The sequence below is a fragment of the Corvus kubaryi genome, unplaced genomic scaffold, assembly GCF_017639235.1.
Source record: "Corvus kubaryi isolate FWS band 111438036 unplaced genomic scaffold, C.kubaryi_AGA036_p1.0 split1-131, whole genome shotgun sequence".
Lineage (NCBI taxonomy): Eukaryota > Metazoa > Chordata > Aves > Passeriformes > Corvidae > Corvus > Corvus kubaryi.
In genome coordinates this window covers 16989875-17006911 of record NW_024582073.1, presented here as the reverse complement: position 1 = coordinate 17006911, position 17037 = coordinate 16989875, and the positions used below count along the sequence as shown (strand labels likewise).

Genomic DNA, 17037 nt, shown 5'->3' with positions numbered 1-17037 from the left:
TCTGGTTGGCACATTTGTTCAGTCTCTTACTTTGTATTGCAATTCACCAGCTCAATACTAGAGAGGCAGTACCCTGAAAGGCCATTTTGGACATCCAAACACAGGAGAAGGGAATCACTAACACAAATGGTACCGTACTCCTGCCTGACTATCAGATTTCCTAAGTTGGGGTGTCAAGAAGACTTAGATACTAGTATTTTTAAATAAGACTTAAGGAAAACCTAAACCAAGCTGTCTATGGGGAGAAAGATAGATGATAAGTATAACTCTTGCTCCAAAGAATATTCATTCAAAGGAAGCCATAATACAGCCACATAAATGAAATGATGGAGAGCCAACCTAAAATAACATTACTTGTGTATCCTGGCAAGACAGAAGCAAACACCCTGATTTATGATGCTCCTCTCAAAACTAAACCTTCATCTTTATTTTGCTTTTCCTACTTTAGCTTTTCCAAACAATGTAAAGGCTTGCTATCCTGGTAAAACTGGTCTCAAGTACAAGAATTTGTTGCTCTAAAAAATAGTCTCTGAAGGAAAAGTCTAATTTTAAAGCAGGTTACAGGGAGAGATGGCAAGACTACATGCTACAGGTCGGGTCTATTAGGATTCCTTTACTAACATTTTTCTCAATATACAAAAATATGCATGACAGGATGACAGAGTTTGACATAAAGAGGTTGCTTCTCTACCCAAAATTTCACAGCTATATCTTCAAAACTGACTACTAATTAACCTCCCTTGAAGTCACTATGGAACAAAGGGACACACAGATATATCCTCCTACTTAACCTACAGCAAATGGCATAGTTTTATTTCTACTATGACCAACACTCAAGCAGCCCCTATTATCAGCTACCTCCCGAGGAACGAGAACTGAGAATGCCTAAATACCAAGGAACTGAGTAACCTTCAGTTCAAACCATTCTATAATTCTATGACAAGCATAGCAAGCAGTTTAATTTTGGACATAGGCAATATATTATTTCTTTTCACTCTACTGTGATGGCAATTACTACCAAAACTCTTCTAGCTTTTCTTTGTTAATTAGAAGACAAACTATCTCAAGCTATCAGGAAAAGCAAACATTTGTATATTGCTGAGGCTCAGAGCTAATAACCACATCCTCCTTCTTTAGACAGAGAGTGTTTTTATGTCCTTTCAATGTTATGCTCAGAGATCAGAAAGGTCAACTGGAAGCTAACAAAACAGTACTTTGTAAGAGCTCAGCACAACCATCTTTCTCTTCAGCATCCTAAATGGAAGGAGTGGGAGGAAACAAGATAGTGGAGATACTTCAAGCAGCCAAGGTACTCAGAACAATTGTGACTATACTCAGGATGTAACTAAACAAATACACAACATGAGAGGAAAAACCTATTTATTATGTAACTGAGCCTTGAGCCAACATTCAATAAGCTGCTATGAGGAGAAAGTCATACAGCAGAATAAGAAGGACATGCCTTTTCTTTAACAGGTTAAGCAAATTGTTAAAACAATTCTTCAGGAGTCCAATATTCCACACTCAAGATTCCTGTCAGGTTTCACAGATGGATATAAATGTTACTAAACCAGTTGTGGGGGGAACCCAAGCTTTTCCTTTAGCTGAGCTCGCAAAAAATTTCAAGTCACAGAATAGAAACCCTGAGCTGATTCGCATATTAAAAGAATACCCCCTTCCTCGCTACCAGATAATGAATTTAAGAAGATAATGGGATAGAGATTTCTGTTTCAACTTTTCCACCAATTCTTTCAGATAATGTTGATTTCCAGCTTCTGAACAACATGTATTACCAATCCTACAAAGCCAAGAGGACAAATGTGAAGCCTGATGGCACTTGCCAAGATGCCAAACACCATTCTGTTCCTCCAGAGTTGGCTTTCCCTAACATCCATCACCTCAAGAAAGAGGTTATAACACAAGCTCTCTTGGAGGCACAGAAAACTGACTACGTGTTCCTCTATTCAATAGCCAGGACATTTTCTATTACCAGAAAATTTGGTACTGCAATATATGCTTTCTTAAAAATCAAACGTTCCTCCCTTGCCTTTATAATGTACAGAACCAATGAAATTACATTTCTTTCCCAGAGAAAACATGTTTGCCTAAGCTTGCAGATGACTAGCAAGTAAGATGTCATAGCAAGCCTCTGTCCCTAAACTTTCAGTTAACATTTGAAGAAAAGCATATAATTGTTTCCATGATAAGTCTGGAATATCAAATCTGCTTAGCTATGTATTTGATAGGCTATTTCTACATCCCCTGCTATTTAGCAATAGAACCTTACTTTGTAAGAAAACATTTATATATAAAAGCTGTGAACTACCAAAGCCACTGCATTTTTGACTCAATCTATAAAGAAGTATTTCAAACAGAAAATGACACCCTAAAGGCCTATTAAGATAAACAACTGCATATGTAATCACAGGTTTTCTGACTTCTTTCTTATACCCCTCCGTGAGGAAAGCATACTTCTCACCTTAAGCCCCACCTGCAGAAAGCAGATCTGGATGAGTTTTTTTTTAAATTGAAAGCAAAAACCCCAAACTTACATTTCCTTTACACATCACTCCAGTAAGCTGAGTCTAAAACCTCATTCTAATTACCAGAGCACTACATCAGTGGTAAAGTGAGAAGAAATGTTCATCGTAATTAAAATCTACTAGCTGAAATATTCCAAAATCTACATTAACAGCATATATATGTCAGTGTGAACCTGCATCCTGACACACAAGAAAAACCATCCCCATGTTACTAGAGTTTTCTAGAGCTGTTGCCTAGATACACAGTCTATTGCAAGCTCTACAATCAGTGTCTTTCCCCTACTAATACTCTCCACTGTCCATTTAACCTGTCTTTCCCAGCCAAGGAAAGACAGTTTGGAACCATTTCTCTGTATCAAGGACTGAAAAAAAAATTAGAAAAATAAAGAAAAAGGAAAAAAAAAAGGCTCAATGAGAGAATCCCAGAACGTCTGGCACTGCAATAGAGAGAGAAAAGATGGAGAACATACACTTAGATGGTAATCCTAAAGAAGTCCATCCCCTTAGAAATCCTTACCAGTCCCTCCAGCAGCTGTCTACATGTACATTCCACAGGAGTGCCTGTAAAGCAAAGCTCTGCTGGCAGAGGCGTGGGTTCACAGTACTCTGAGGGATGCCAGCCTTGCTAAATGCATCTTCTGAAGCAGCACAGCTCTGGGTGAAGGAGTCTGTGACATTCCAGTCACTTGGCAGGGGTTTGGGAGACCTACTCCCAAAGGTGGCCTCCTGTGCTGCATGAACTTGAAATTATACCCAAACAATGACAGGACCCGCCTTAGTAATTTCATTGCACATCTCAGTGTAACCCTGCATTGGTGGACATCACTCAAGTTTTCGTTCTTTTGGCTCTGTCTGCAAGTAGCCATAAATATTTTACTCGCACAGGACTAAACTCTTTTGGTTATTGTCACAGCTTATGTATTCAGCTCTGGCACAGTCCTTGAGAAGTGTGATTTTGGGAAGAACTGCAGGTAAACCTTCCACCTAAGCTGAAACTGCATAGGAACTTTGGGGGAAAGCAGGTAAATCCACAAGGAGGCTTTTTGAGTACAGTACAAGACATGTAGAAACAGTTTTAAGCAAACCTCAGGCTTCCTCCAGTATTTTTTGTGGGGAAATAGCTGCCAGTAAGACTGTCCTTTTGTGTTACAGCACAGCAGTGAGCAACCTGACATGGGCTTAAATAGATCCAGGCATGGCATCTTCTCCTCCCTCGTGAAAGAAGATCCAGGAAGGGCAGGAAAATCTCCCTTTGTACAGTGGCATACTGGAGATTTGAGCCCTCAGTCAGTCTGGGATCAATAATTTTAGCCCTGTAAAGTTCTATCTTGCCACGCACATCACTCACAGCATTAGAGACTTAACCAGGGAGTTGTATGACATCATCTCCACTCAACCTGCAGACTGATCTCAGGCCAACCTCTGCCTTAGGGTAAGCATCTGATACTCTTCATGTCTCACAGAAAAGAAAAAAAAAAAAGCAAAAAGAAATTAAAGAGGCAATTTCCTTTGTTCTGGAAAGCGTATCACTAGGGATCACTGACCTGCTAATCATGACCTGGGAAGAAGCATTTGCCTGTGCTGGGTATTCTTAATCCCACAAGGATAGCTGGCAGCAAATGCACAAGTTAAAGAGACCAACAAGGGGGACAATCTCTTAATTTCTCTACTAACAGGCAACATTCCTCAGCCATTATAGCCAGAAAGCAGCATCCTGCAACGTGGTGGAGAGACAGCTGGCAGGCTCTGTGACCTACCTCCAGTTTCAACATGCTGAGAGGTAATTTACTAACTTACTGTCTTGAAGGTACCCTTGAACTATGAAGATTTGTCCTGTCATCATGGCAGGGATGCACCTATCACCATACACCATTCAGTTTTCAGGTCTTCAAATTCTTGAGAGCCATGTTTGTTAGTGATGTCTGGGAGAAAAGAGCATATTCCCATATCTGATACCAGCCTGACCTCTATTTGAGCATAAGCAAGGTCACTGTTTGTCATGACACACAGTAATAGAAAAAAAATAATTTAGATTACAGTGAAATGACGAAATACGTCCTATCTGACTGAACAGTCACTGTATAGATCAAAAGACTTGTTTCTTCTTTTAATATCATCACAAAATAGGGATAGTTGGCAGGTGAAAGCAAGAAGCAGCTAAAGGAAAACAGAAAGCCTGAAAGCAAACAACATATTTTGAAAGCAGGAAAAAGTCTTGACTGTAGTTCCTCCTCACCCATTACACACCCAGCACAGGAATATGCTCTTAACACCAAAAGTGCAAAAATGTCTGCAAACTCCAGGATTTACAAGGAGTGCATGCATGGTTTAAGCAACTCAGTACTCAGAAGAAAACCCATTGTTTTGAACTAGTAATATTATCTGGAGTACTACAAATACTGAAGGAAGTCACTTACTTGCTTTTCTTACCACTACAACACCACCAAGAACAAAGCAGTGTGTGGTATCTGAGGTTCTCTATGGGATGGGAACTGAACACAGGACACAGTCTCTCGTGTTCACAACTCTAATGTAACATTCTGCAACTGCTGTTTTGAGACTGGCAAAAATGTCAATTGCCAAATACAAACATAAGTTTTTTGTTTGTTTCACACCTACATTCTGCCTAAGTATGTATGTAATGACCTGTGGATAGCAACAGTAGCAGCATTTTTATAATACAGTTACATTTTCTTTAATAAGCAATAATATTACTTAGTCTAAGAAAATAATTTCTGCACCTGTAGGCTAATACAATATTATTTGTCATATGACACTGCAAAATAAGTGCTATACCAAGGTTTATATCATTCTCTTTATCACACTTGCCTTATTATTAAAGAAGCAACAAAAAGAAATGTTGCAAAACAGCTCCTCTGACAGTCAGCATTTTTCTTCTGTCTTTGATGCATTTCCCCACCACAGTTGTCACAGCAACGACACATACAGAAGCAAAGTCCCACAAGAGGCAGTAACAAAATAAATAGCAATCCCAAGGCTGCGGAGACTATAAAACCGATTTCATAGTAGATGGCCTGTAATTCAGACAAAAATAGTGGTAATAGCAGGTATCACACAGTAACTGCAATCAATATAGAGCAAATAATTAAAAATCAAACTACAGACTAAACCATCTACTAAGTTACTGAGGTTAAGGACTTGGTATATTTTGTCAATAATTGACAACTTTTCTAACAAAATGATACATAACATTGTAGATACTGATAGCTAATAATTATTTGGCTAGAGTATTAGCTAGGCAAACTACAAGAGTGAGTGCTAAGAGAGCAGTAGGCTCACAAGAAGTAAATGTGAATCAATGCAATGGAGACAGGTTAAAAATGAACACATCTGAACTCTCAGACCACAAATTTACTGTTTCTCACATCTGTTTCCAAAAAGGCTCCACAAATGTCAGCAAGGCTAACTAGAGCAACACCTCATCGGGGGAAAAGGACGCTTAGCTTTTTCTCCTTTTTATTCAGTTAAGAGTAGAAAAATTCATATGAACCCCAAAGGGAAGTATTTCTCTGGATGATCAATTACAATGGCAGAGGTTTCTCCAAACTGCTGAATTTAAAACTGCTTAGGGACTGGAAAACATGAAGAAGCAGACAGATTTTAAGACCTCTCAGGTAAAGACATTTATTCTGCTGCCAAACAGCAAAGCAGCAGCAACTAAAAGGATACTTTCAAAAGCTGGCAGGAGTGAAAGGGAAGGATGCAATGCAATACCCTGACTTGTTTTCACACTGCAAGAGCCCCAGGACCAAGAAGCTGGGCCAGGCAGCCCTGGCACAGCCCTACATGAGGCAGTGTGGCTCCCAGGGGACAACGTGTGAGTTGGCCACGCTGTTTCCCTCTGCTGAAAACAAAGCCCAGCTGAAACCGGACCAGGGAGGTGTCTGCACACAGAGATAGCACAGTGTGGGCACGTCCCAGGGGTCTTTCTTCCCTGAAAAATCTCTCTTCTCTTTTCCTTTCCCAATCTTAGGAGAACTAATTCTCACACTAGTACTTTGAGTCTTCTGTTTTACAGATCCACCAGCACAAGGGCAGCTTGGCACCAAAAGGATGAAATTGAGGCTGTGTAACTGTCCTGCAAAATAAGTTACAATTTCTCACAAGATATCAATCATGCTCTAGTTCCAGCTTTGCTGATGCCCTTCTTCACAATCCCTAATTACCAACTGAGCCAAATACAGCAACTATCACCATTAGCAGAGCTGCAAATTTCTGCCCTAATTACCAATTCTAGGATGAAAACTATTCTTTTAATTATTATTTTTAACTGCTGGTTAAAACCTGTGCTTCCTTCTGAAGAATATGAACTACATGCTTGAAAGAAGAATTTGGCTGGATTTTGTGGAAGAGTTACTGGGGTTTTTTCTAGCTAGCTGAACACTTCAAAAATTATATGACAGCATACATTATTTTAAGATAGGTTAGATGGAAAAACAGTATTTAAAGTAACATTAAAAATGGTTATGGATGTTTTAACAGAAGCAGTGCAGACATGGTTAGTTTCTTTTCAAAGCTGTACATCTACCATAAGACGTTACCTGAAGAGTCAGGACAACATTTTCTGGCTGCGGAAGTCAAAACAAATGGAGAATGTGTATAACACACAGGCAGCATGCACAGAAAACAAATCCCATGAATAATGAATAATTAACCATGACTAGACCATAACAATTAACAACACAGAAACAATAACAAACAAGCCACGAAAGTAAAATAATGCACAGAAGCACCATTAAATAATTATGGAAAAATATTTACAATAAAACACATAGCAGCTATTTTCTGGTATCCTTGGTGAGTGAAAGGAATCCAGGATTTGTCCAACAAATCCTTCCATCTTAAAACAATGACAGACCAGTTACCTCCACACTGAGCATCTATTTCATATAATTCCCAGTATACCTCACAGAAGGCCAGAGATTGCATTACTTTGTGGTTTGGTGATTTCTTCATGAATTCCCCCTGTCATAACTGATGTGATATTCTTGACTAACTTTTTCTTCTCAGTGCTTATTTTATTTTAGTAGGTCCAGTAGCACTTTTGGGATCTTAACACATTACACAAAATATTCACCCTCAACGTTTAATTAACCACGTAGAGGTTCCATTTAAATTATTCAAAAGAAAAAAAGAAAAGGCATTCAAGAAAGACGGAATAAATCTATTTAACAGTTCTTACCTATCTTCTTATCTGTAAAACCAGAAAAACACTGAAAACTAAATATTCAATGACAGAATTCCAGAAGAACTCAATTTCCCCTTTGTTTCCACAGTAGAAAATTAATTTCTTGTGTTTTCCCCTTCATGTCTGCATGCCAAGTTCACAGCTGATAGTGCTTTCCCCTTTCTCCTAACTGGAAGAGAAGCAGATGAGCTAAAGCTGGCAAGACCCCTCAGCCCAAAGTCTGATGTGTGAGAATCAGAAATTTTCAAGTTTTATCGATTTTTTTTATCAGCATCACACACATCCTTTTGAAACCTCTACTGTACAATATTACTTAAAATGTTCAAAATCATATTTTCTTCTGTATTAATGGAAAGATAATGCTTCCCCTCCCTTAAGAATCTGGTACCAAATATGATTTTGAATCATGATGTTTCAAGCACGCAGCCACCCAGCAGAAGCAAAGCAATGGCAGCAGCAGCAAGCTGGCTCCCCTGAGCAGGCACGGCTCAGCTGCTGGACTGTTCTGGCAGACTGCTGCCCCTGGCAGGGCACAGGGAGATGTTCATGGTTAGAGTCCAACTGGGAACACTAGGACACACAGCACAGAAGTGGGAAGGGCCTCCTGGGTCACTAACACATTCTACAAATAGGTTTAAAAAGTGATACAGAGGAATGACAGTAGAAATTTAACAGGATAAATAGGAGTAGCAGATTTCCTGCTCCTGCTACTGAAGGGCCGTTCTCAGTGCTTGGTGTGAGCAAGTCTTCTTCGCACATGTCCATTTCCAGCCCCCTTGCTTCTGTGCCAGAACTATCTTTTGCCCAAGAAGCAGAACCTTCTTCCTGGTGCTTCCTCTCCGTATATATTTTAAAAGACTAATCACACCCCTTATCAACTCTTTTCCCAAGCTAAACAAACTCTTCCATTTTCCTCTGAAGACTCGCAGGTTTCCCAGATCACCCTAATGGACACTTCCTGAACTCATCCTAGTCTGAATTCATTCTCCCTGAATTTGAGTGATCAAAACCACAGGCAAACATTTCTAACTACTTATCCACACCCTTCAGCGGTATTCACACTTCCCTATCTCCATTGGAAATTCTTCCAGGGGCACATCTATAGTCATGCTGGCTGTTTCACAGTTGACTCTGGCTGATGTTTCTGTCTTCTGAAGTACCCTCTACTTGTCCTGATATATTTTCATTTTCCAAATTTGTTTCAGAGTTTTGTACCGTATTCAGGTCAGAATTTGGACTGATACTGGCCTGTATCTGTCCTGCTTCTTAAGAACTCCTAATATTTTAACTGCTACCCTATAATCACATCCCCTACACAGGACTAGTCTCAGATTTCTCATGACTCATGTACTAGTTACTAAATACTCTGCTTGTGGTCAGGGATACCCCCTAGAGTCTAACACTTTTGTTCTGAGACTCTCCCATCCAAGCCCTATCTTACATTCTTCCCTGGGTATGCAGGAACAATCTGTGATGCACCACTCTCTAGAGCCCCATCAAGCAGGTGGGATCAGCAAGAGTCACTTGATGCAGCATAACAACACACACATAACCCCCACACCAGGATGTCATGCAGAACTTATCAAGCTACTGGAGAAACAGGCTTGTTGCTGGGAAGACATGGAAGCACCAGTAAGGCTATTCTGATTGACAGCAATAGCTCAGTGTCTGTGTGCAAGTACCACACTCATCCTCCTGACAGGTACACCCTACTGCAGGGACCAAAAGCAAGTCGCTCATTTGAAGCAACTTGTCCATTGCCTGGGCACAGTTAAATTCCTACTGCAGAAACTCAGCTCCTGATTTGAAAGTGGAACACTGTGCTCCAGAACAGCCCAAAACTCAGATGCACATTCCATTCCATCTACTTACTAATATATAAATAGCATATTTATAATATAAATTCACCTTTTTGAGAACAATAGCTGAAGCTTACATGAGAGCTAAGCAGTAATAGTTCTCCCTAAGTTTTTAAAATAAAAGCAGTATTTTTCAATACAAAGTGTCTTCAATCTTTGTGCAACAATCACATTACAGCTGGAATTTTTAAGTCATCCTTAACTATGAATAGTTTCTTAACAGTGGTTTGTGGAATTTTCTTTGTAATTGGTCCCACATTTTTCATGAAAATGTCATACTTGTTATTCAAAAATTTCCTGTTTGTATCCTGTTCATATAGTTCTAAAATACTAATTCCTGGTTTAGAAAAAAACACGAATTTCAAAGTCATAGTTTTCATTATTTTATGCAGATACACATAGACAATTTACCTTTTGATAATCGCCCTGTGAATTTCCAAACTGCTGCTGTGCTAGTTTTCTGATGAGATCTGAAAATAAGCAAGAATATTCCACAGTTTTAAACAACATAATTTACAAAAGGGGGAGGAAAGAGAACAGTATGAATTCTACCATTAGGTAGACAAGATGAAATTAAGAACAGAAATCAACAGCATAGGCAAGTATGTAAGTGTCCCCATAAATCTGTCTACTAACAACATCTCTCCTCAACTGCGTTTTATGAGTTCACAAGAATATAGCCAGGTTGTCTATCAATTAATCAGTTGCCACTGAAATACAGTGAAGGTTTTGCTGAGGTCATCCTCTGCACCATAAAATCATTATTAAAAGTTCATCACAAATGTATCAATTACTTGGACAATGTTTTGGCTATCAGCTTTGCTTCCCATTTATGCCAAGTACATAAGCGCATAAATATATAGACATAAACAGAGCATCAGATACATAATGCACAAAACAAGCATGCCAATGATGACTTCTTGATTGAAGGGTACAAAGAAGACATTATCTTGCCAACATTATCCCAATCTTTTTTCCCCTTTTTATTTTTATATTTTCTTTTTTGATCTCTGGATCAACAGTGAGTACGTAACACCACCAAAACAAATCAGAAAGCCTAACATGTTACTATTTACTGTGCATCGATCCAACACTCATACTAACTTACTCACAATATAAAAAAAAATACAGCAATCTCTAAAAAAAGAGTAGGAATTTAACACAACTAGTGCCACCTTCAGTAAACCCTGGCAGCTGCAACAAATGGATCCCCTTCTTGGGACATCACCAGCCTACCATAACCAAGGCTTTGGCAACCCTATGGGAACTAAGCCGGCAACTGTGGCTCCTGGTCACTGCTGTGACACCCTGCACCTGAAGGAGCGAGGCACCACCAGCTCTGCAGACCCTCTGCCTCAGAGAAGCACCAGTGGCCCAGGGCATGCTCCATGCTAGGCTGTGTAAAAGCAACAGCGTTTGGACATTTGGGAGAAATAACTGACTGAGCTTCTGGTCTCCTCTGATGAAGAGAAAGCACATTAGGAAGGAGCACTCTACACCTCAAAGAGCTCAAGAAGGAACTCTACCCCCCACACTCCCACAGAGCTGAAGTTCATCCTACTATTGCCTTGTTTTTAGTCTCCCATGTGCAAATGAACGAAGTTGATAAAAACCTCCAGTAAGTTATCCAACCTGGGGATCCATAAAGGACCTGAAGGTGTGAAAACTGACTGCTCTCCTCCCAAAAATTTAAGGCCTCTCAGAATTTATCGTAGCACTTGTGAAGTATATTCAGGGAGCTCACAGGGGCTGTGATCTCACTCCTCTCTCACCCCACACATGGCTCAGGAAAACAAATTCCTAAGCAAGCAGTGTCCGTTAGTTCTCCCTCCTCAACATCCCACAGTGGGAACATGGACTTGACTGATTGAAGAGATCCTGAGGAGCTCCTCACAGAAAACTGTATCCATGGAAAGAAAACACACAACAGCAAAGCACCAACTGCTGCTTTAAGGCAGGTAGTCCCTGCAAGGGAGCTGCAGCTAGCAAGACTGCCAATTAAAAAATAAAAATCTGTTAATGCATCACTGAAGTGCCAAGCCACAAATCATTCCTTGGTTGGGGAGTACATTCCAAAACACTCACAGAGTGCTGGTAGTAAGTAAGCAAGGACTCTATGCTGAGGTAACCTCAATTTGGAAAGACCATATATAAAGTACAAGATAAGGCTGAATCCCACAATAAGAGAAATAAAACCAAAACATATGCAGAATAAGCACCTGGGAAGCACAAAAGAGCTATGATCCCTGCAATTTTTTTCACGCTCTGCATCTTGGGAGTCATGAGACTGCTGAAAGAAAGGGCACACACCACTGTATGAGCAACACACAACTGATCCACTGCTGCAACTCTAAAACATCTCGCACGCTGGCACCAGCCAAGTCCTCCCTGCATTGAGACCATGCCAGGCAGCATCTGTGTTTCTCTGGAAGTTTCAGCAACAAGGAGATACAAAGCCAGGTGAGGCAAAACTGCACAAACCCCAGCAGTGTAATTCACACTGGTTGTTGGACAATTTTTTCTTCTTCAGCAGAGGTGACATTTTTTTCTTCCTGTTGACATCTATACTACATAAGTAAATTTAAGAAATATGGCTGTATGAAATAATAAATGCAGTAATTTTTTTTTTACAGCTAGATGGCTTTCAGCATATAGGAAAAGAGAGAAAACAACTCTCTTGTTTACATATTGATTCAGCTATTTAGCATTGTGTAGCAGCCACTGATGAGAAACTTTGACCAGCTTCAATCAGAATGTGATACGATGGAATAATAAAGAAAAGCTTTTGTGATCCTCAATGCATGAAGCAGCACAGACTGTGTGCAGGTGATCAGATGCAGGAGCCAACTGCCCAGGATGCTGTGGCATCACTCTCCTTGATGCTGCTCTGAAGGGAACCAGAAGAGCCCCAAGCAACCCCCTCTCATTTCCAGGCTGCTCCTAACTTCGAGGTTCATTTTGCTTTGGAAAACAGTTGGACTTGATGATGTCTGAAGGTCCCCTCCAATGTGAATTATTCTAAAGTTATCCTACAATCATAATGACTTTCTGTTGTAAATTATTTAGTGCAGTAGTGAAAACACTGCCAGGAAGCATTTAAGAAAGCAAGACTTTATTATTGACAAAAATGTCCTTTGATACATTTCCTACTGTTGGGAATTGGTACAAGAAAAATCTTAAAAGCATTAGCTTTTCCTGTTAAATAAAAATTAATGCTTTTACCCATTCTCCTAGTTGAGCATCTCGTCCCATAATAAGTTAAACATTAAAAAAAAAAATTCGCTAACATGTTACATTAAGTTTTACATACGTGTATAAACACACACACACAAATATTTATGGCCCTCTGTAGGCATAAATTATGCATATAAAAGTAACTACTCAAGAGAAACAGAATGGTTGAGATCAGAAGGTTCCCCTTGAGATCATCCAGTCCAACCTTCCAGCTCAGGCCAGTGACCGACTCCCCACAGGCTACCCAGGGCCACAGCCAGTCAGATTCTGAGTATCTCCAAGTAGAAGAGACAATACTAAAACAATCAAACCAAAACAACCCAAAACTTGCTCTGATTGCTTGTGATAGGCTTAAATTGCTCAGTGTTGCTGATTCACAGTTTTATTTATACTGTTTCCATATTTTATAGCCTGTGAGTAAAAAAAATATTACAGAAGTCAATCTAAATATACTATGACAAACTTATGCAGAAAATAGCACTTCATAACTTTTTTTGAAATTTAGACTTTAAAGGTGGTTTATCACAAGGTAAAACACCTTTAGGTTTAACAATAAACAAGAAAGCCTGAAAATAGGTACAAAAGGTTCCCACATGGACTGATTAAATTTAATAGTAAGAACAATACAGGTTTCACGCACAACACAATGGCTGCTACACAGTCCATTTTTTCCCTTAATTTTCCAGAATGTGAGACTGCCCTGCTGAATAAAGATTCCCTAAAATTACTTTGCAATGATTTTTCAGAAGTAACATGATGCTTCAGGGTGTTTTTCTAACCAAGCAGCACACAGTGATTGACCAGTCTTTACCACAAATTTATTATTTCAATAGCTTTCAATACCAACATGATTAGATGTATCCCCAGTTTATTAATGTCAAATGAAATGTGGAAGTTGTATATATTCCCATTTAAAAAAAACAAATTTAGTTAGAAGTGAAGTGAGAGTGCCTGCAGTTACTCACATATCTGTAGGTAAAAACAGGCCTTGGTGAAAAACCTGCCTACTCATTGCAGGAGGGTTGGACTAGACGATCTTTGAAGGTCACTTCCAACCCAAACCGTTGCGATTCTACAGGTTTTACTGCACGTTGATGGCAATCACAGTTACTACTGCAGAGCTTAAGGGTTAAATGGGGGAACATCCTGTGCCTGGTGCTGTGTAAACAGGAGCTACATGTGGCAACACTGCTCACTGTAGCACAATCAAAAGACAGCTCAGCTCACATTTTATTCCGCCTGGGATTCTGGTCTGCTTCTATGAAGCATCTTTCCTCCCTAGCTAGAACATCTCATCTCTAGCATTCAAATAAGCTTTTATTTACAATTGAATTCAGGTAACACCACACAACTCTCTCTTGCATTATTGGCAAAGTACCATCTTGAGGCTGATTTCTGTCTCAAATATAAAGGTGTTAGGAAGGTGTCATAAAAAGTGGTGTCCTTTATTTTCAAATTAACTGGATTACTTCTGAAATCTTGGCTTGACCAGTACACGTTGTTTCACAGGACCAGTAATCCTCGGCTTTAGCACAGAACACATTTTATCATTGGGGTTAAAGAGATTTACCTTGTGAGGCTCATTCACACGGCTAATCACACCACTGCTTTGCTGACTCCTTCCTGCTCTCATCACACATGCGAAGTGCCATCTGCCCTAGTAAATCTAACTAGCCAGATGAACTGTTAATTTACCAATGCAATTTGTGAAGAAATATTAAGTACCTCTGAGGATCTCCAGTTAAGAAAACATAATCACTAACTCCTGAATTGCAAGAGTACTGTGTATATACACTCAATATCTCATTACTCTGGCAAGAAAATGAGGTTATCACTAAGTGTGCTTCTTAGAATTGGTCTACAGAAAGGGGTAGCAAAAATAATAGAGATTTTAAAATAAGCTGTCTGTCTATTAAGTACCAACATAAATTAATTACAAATTCTTCTGCCAAGGAAGCTTTTCAAATCTAGCTGACAGGAAAATAGTTGGAGTAAAACCTTTGGGAATGCTATGCTTCCACTTCACTCAAAAAATTCTATTGAGCCAGTTCAGCTGTAGTGCAACTCCAGCATTAATCAAATTATGCCAGAAATTAATGTCTTTTTATGCATAATATAATATATTAGGCTTCTATTCTGAAAGGTCTTCAAACAAGTCAATAAGAACCATGACTGAAGCACTCATACTGCACTAAAAGGAGATATTTTCTGAACAACAGGGGAGAATTACATAGATAATACCAATGATCAATTAGTAACTACTTTATTGCTATCTCATTCTCATGTATAAAACAGTATTTCGGTCCATTCCTGTTCATCTGTAATAAATAGAGTCAATGGACTACATCCACACTGAACAGTTCAGAACTTCTCTGAATATAGGTCAATTAGTCTGAAATGAATGAATTAAAATTACTTCAAACTTGTTTGTTTTCCTAATTATGAGTCACACTAATGAATATCTCCCACAAAGCCAAGAAAACCAGGAAAGCCTTTCAGACTCAACAGAGACAAAAACCTTCCAAGTATCTTAAAGCAAGTTTTATGGCAAGTTCAGTTTATTGACATTTTAGAACACTTGCTTTGACTTGAGTGGAGCTTTGGTTGCTTCCCCAAAGCCTCAAGCCAATAGCCTCTACCAGGGTCAGATTTGGCTCCCACTGAAGAGGTCTCCTTCATAAGGTAACCCAAGGATACCTTTGGTCCCCTTTACTGTCCCTACCTCCATTACGGCTCTGCTCACTCTTGCTGTTCTAAATCCCACAGCATCGCTTCTCTCTGGTTCCACTGCAGAGCAAGGTGAGAGCTCAGGAATGCTGATGGCTGAAGAATCCATCATGCACAGTTGGTGACTGCAGAGAGGGAGGGCCCTGACACACTGCTCATCCCATGCGCGCTGTCCTGTCTGTGCAGAGCAGGAAGAAAACTCACTCTGTAGGACAAGTGGGAAGTCTCATAGACAAGGAGATCTTCCCAATTCCCACACAATAAGAGATCACTTTGGTCCACAGAAAAGGAATCTAATCCAGGCATTCACTCATATAGTCTAGACTATTCCTTTCCAACTTCAGATTGCAAAGCTTCACTCCCCTCTTCACAATATTTTCCTCAGACAGCCCTGGGACACAGCCCTTGTCCTTAACTAAGAAACACCCAGCCTCCTTAGATAATTTCTCCCCCCTCTTTTTAGGCAAGGTCTCTCTCTATACAATTAACTTTTTTTTTTTTCCCCATTGAGTTACTGGGAACATCAGGTTGATTCCGCTTCCACCCTCCCGTTCCTTGCAAGAGGCCATTCTGACCCTCTTGCCTTTGAGCACAGCTCCTGAACAACACACTGATCTTCCCTTGCTTCTGTAGCCCACACACGAGATCACCTATTTCTATTACAGATGTGGTGAAAGGAAATTCTCTGTTCAACCACCTGTCTATTCACGTGCATTAAAGAAATAATGAGCAAAAAATCACCATGCCTTCTGGACAAGAAAAAAAGGCAAGTAAGAAAGGAACTTTGCTGCTGTACCTCACCACTGACCTGCAAAACAAAGCCATAGAAAGTATTATTCCACAATACCCAGAATAACTTGATTGAATGGAGGTCAAAACCCAACAAATACATACTAAACTGCTTAAGTATTTTACCTTCTCATCTGCTTTGGCAATCTGTCTTGTCACCCTCTTCTGCCTTCTGTATACAGTGTCCTCTCATCAGCAGGATCACTGTCCATTCCCATTCTTTGACTGCATTCTTTAATTACATGTTGTTATCCTACAACACTCTGGCTGTCACAAAATCCAACAACACACAATATGACACAAGCAAAAACACAGTAAATACATTTTTAAGGTCTCGGCAGACTGGTAAAGCATATGCTGCTTTATTTATAATTGAAAGGACAAGCTACCAGACCACCTAGAAATGCACCTTAGATTATACTGCATGCAGTGCGGGACAACGTGAGAGAGAGCAGGCAGCAGAGATGCAATATGAAGCAGATAATGAAGAGATGAACAGCCATAAGCAGGGTTGAAACTGCAAGAGTGGCCTAACAGGGAGAGCTTTAGCTAGAGCACAGGTAGGACTGAGCATGGTGGAACTGCTGAAGACAACGAATTGCACAGCAGCAACAGCTTCCAAGGTAACTAGAATGTGAAATTAAGGAGAGTCCCACCCTTCCTCACAGGAAATAAC

At 39.8% G+C, this 17037-nt stretch overlaps 1 protein-coding gene across 20 annotated transcripts in view; it reads right to left on the bottom strand.

Annotated features, from left to right (window-relative positions):
* Positions 1 to 17037, bottom strand: part of PROM1 (prominin 1) — a 65138-nt gene that overhangs the window by 30274 nt on the left and 17827 nt on the right. For 17 of the 20 annotated variants that reach the window (XR_006020462.1, XR_006020463.1, XM_042052937.1 and 14 more), the window contains exons 3-5: positions 10023 to 10081; positions 7106 to 7132; positions 5373 to 5578 (exon numbers count right to left, since the gene is read on the bottom strand). Coding sequence is in view for 18 of the 20 variants with exons in the window: in XM_042052937.1 (XP_041908871.1) it covers positions 5373 to 5578; positions 7106 to 7132; positions 10023 to 10081 (292 nt within the window). In the remaining 2 variants the exon portion in view is untranslated. The remainder of the gene's footprint in view (positions 1 to 5372; positions 5579 to 7105; positions 7133 to 10022; positions 10082 to 17037) is intronic. The other 3 variants (XM_042052947.1, XM_042052953.1, XM_042052955.1) reach the window with 1 other exon arrangement.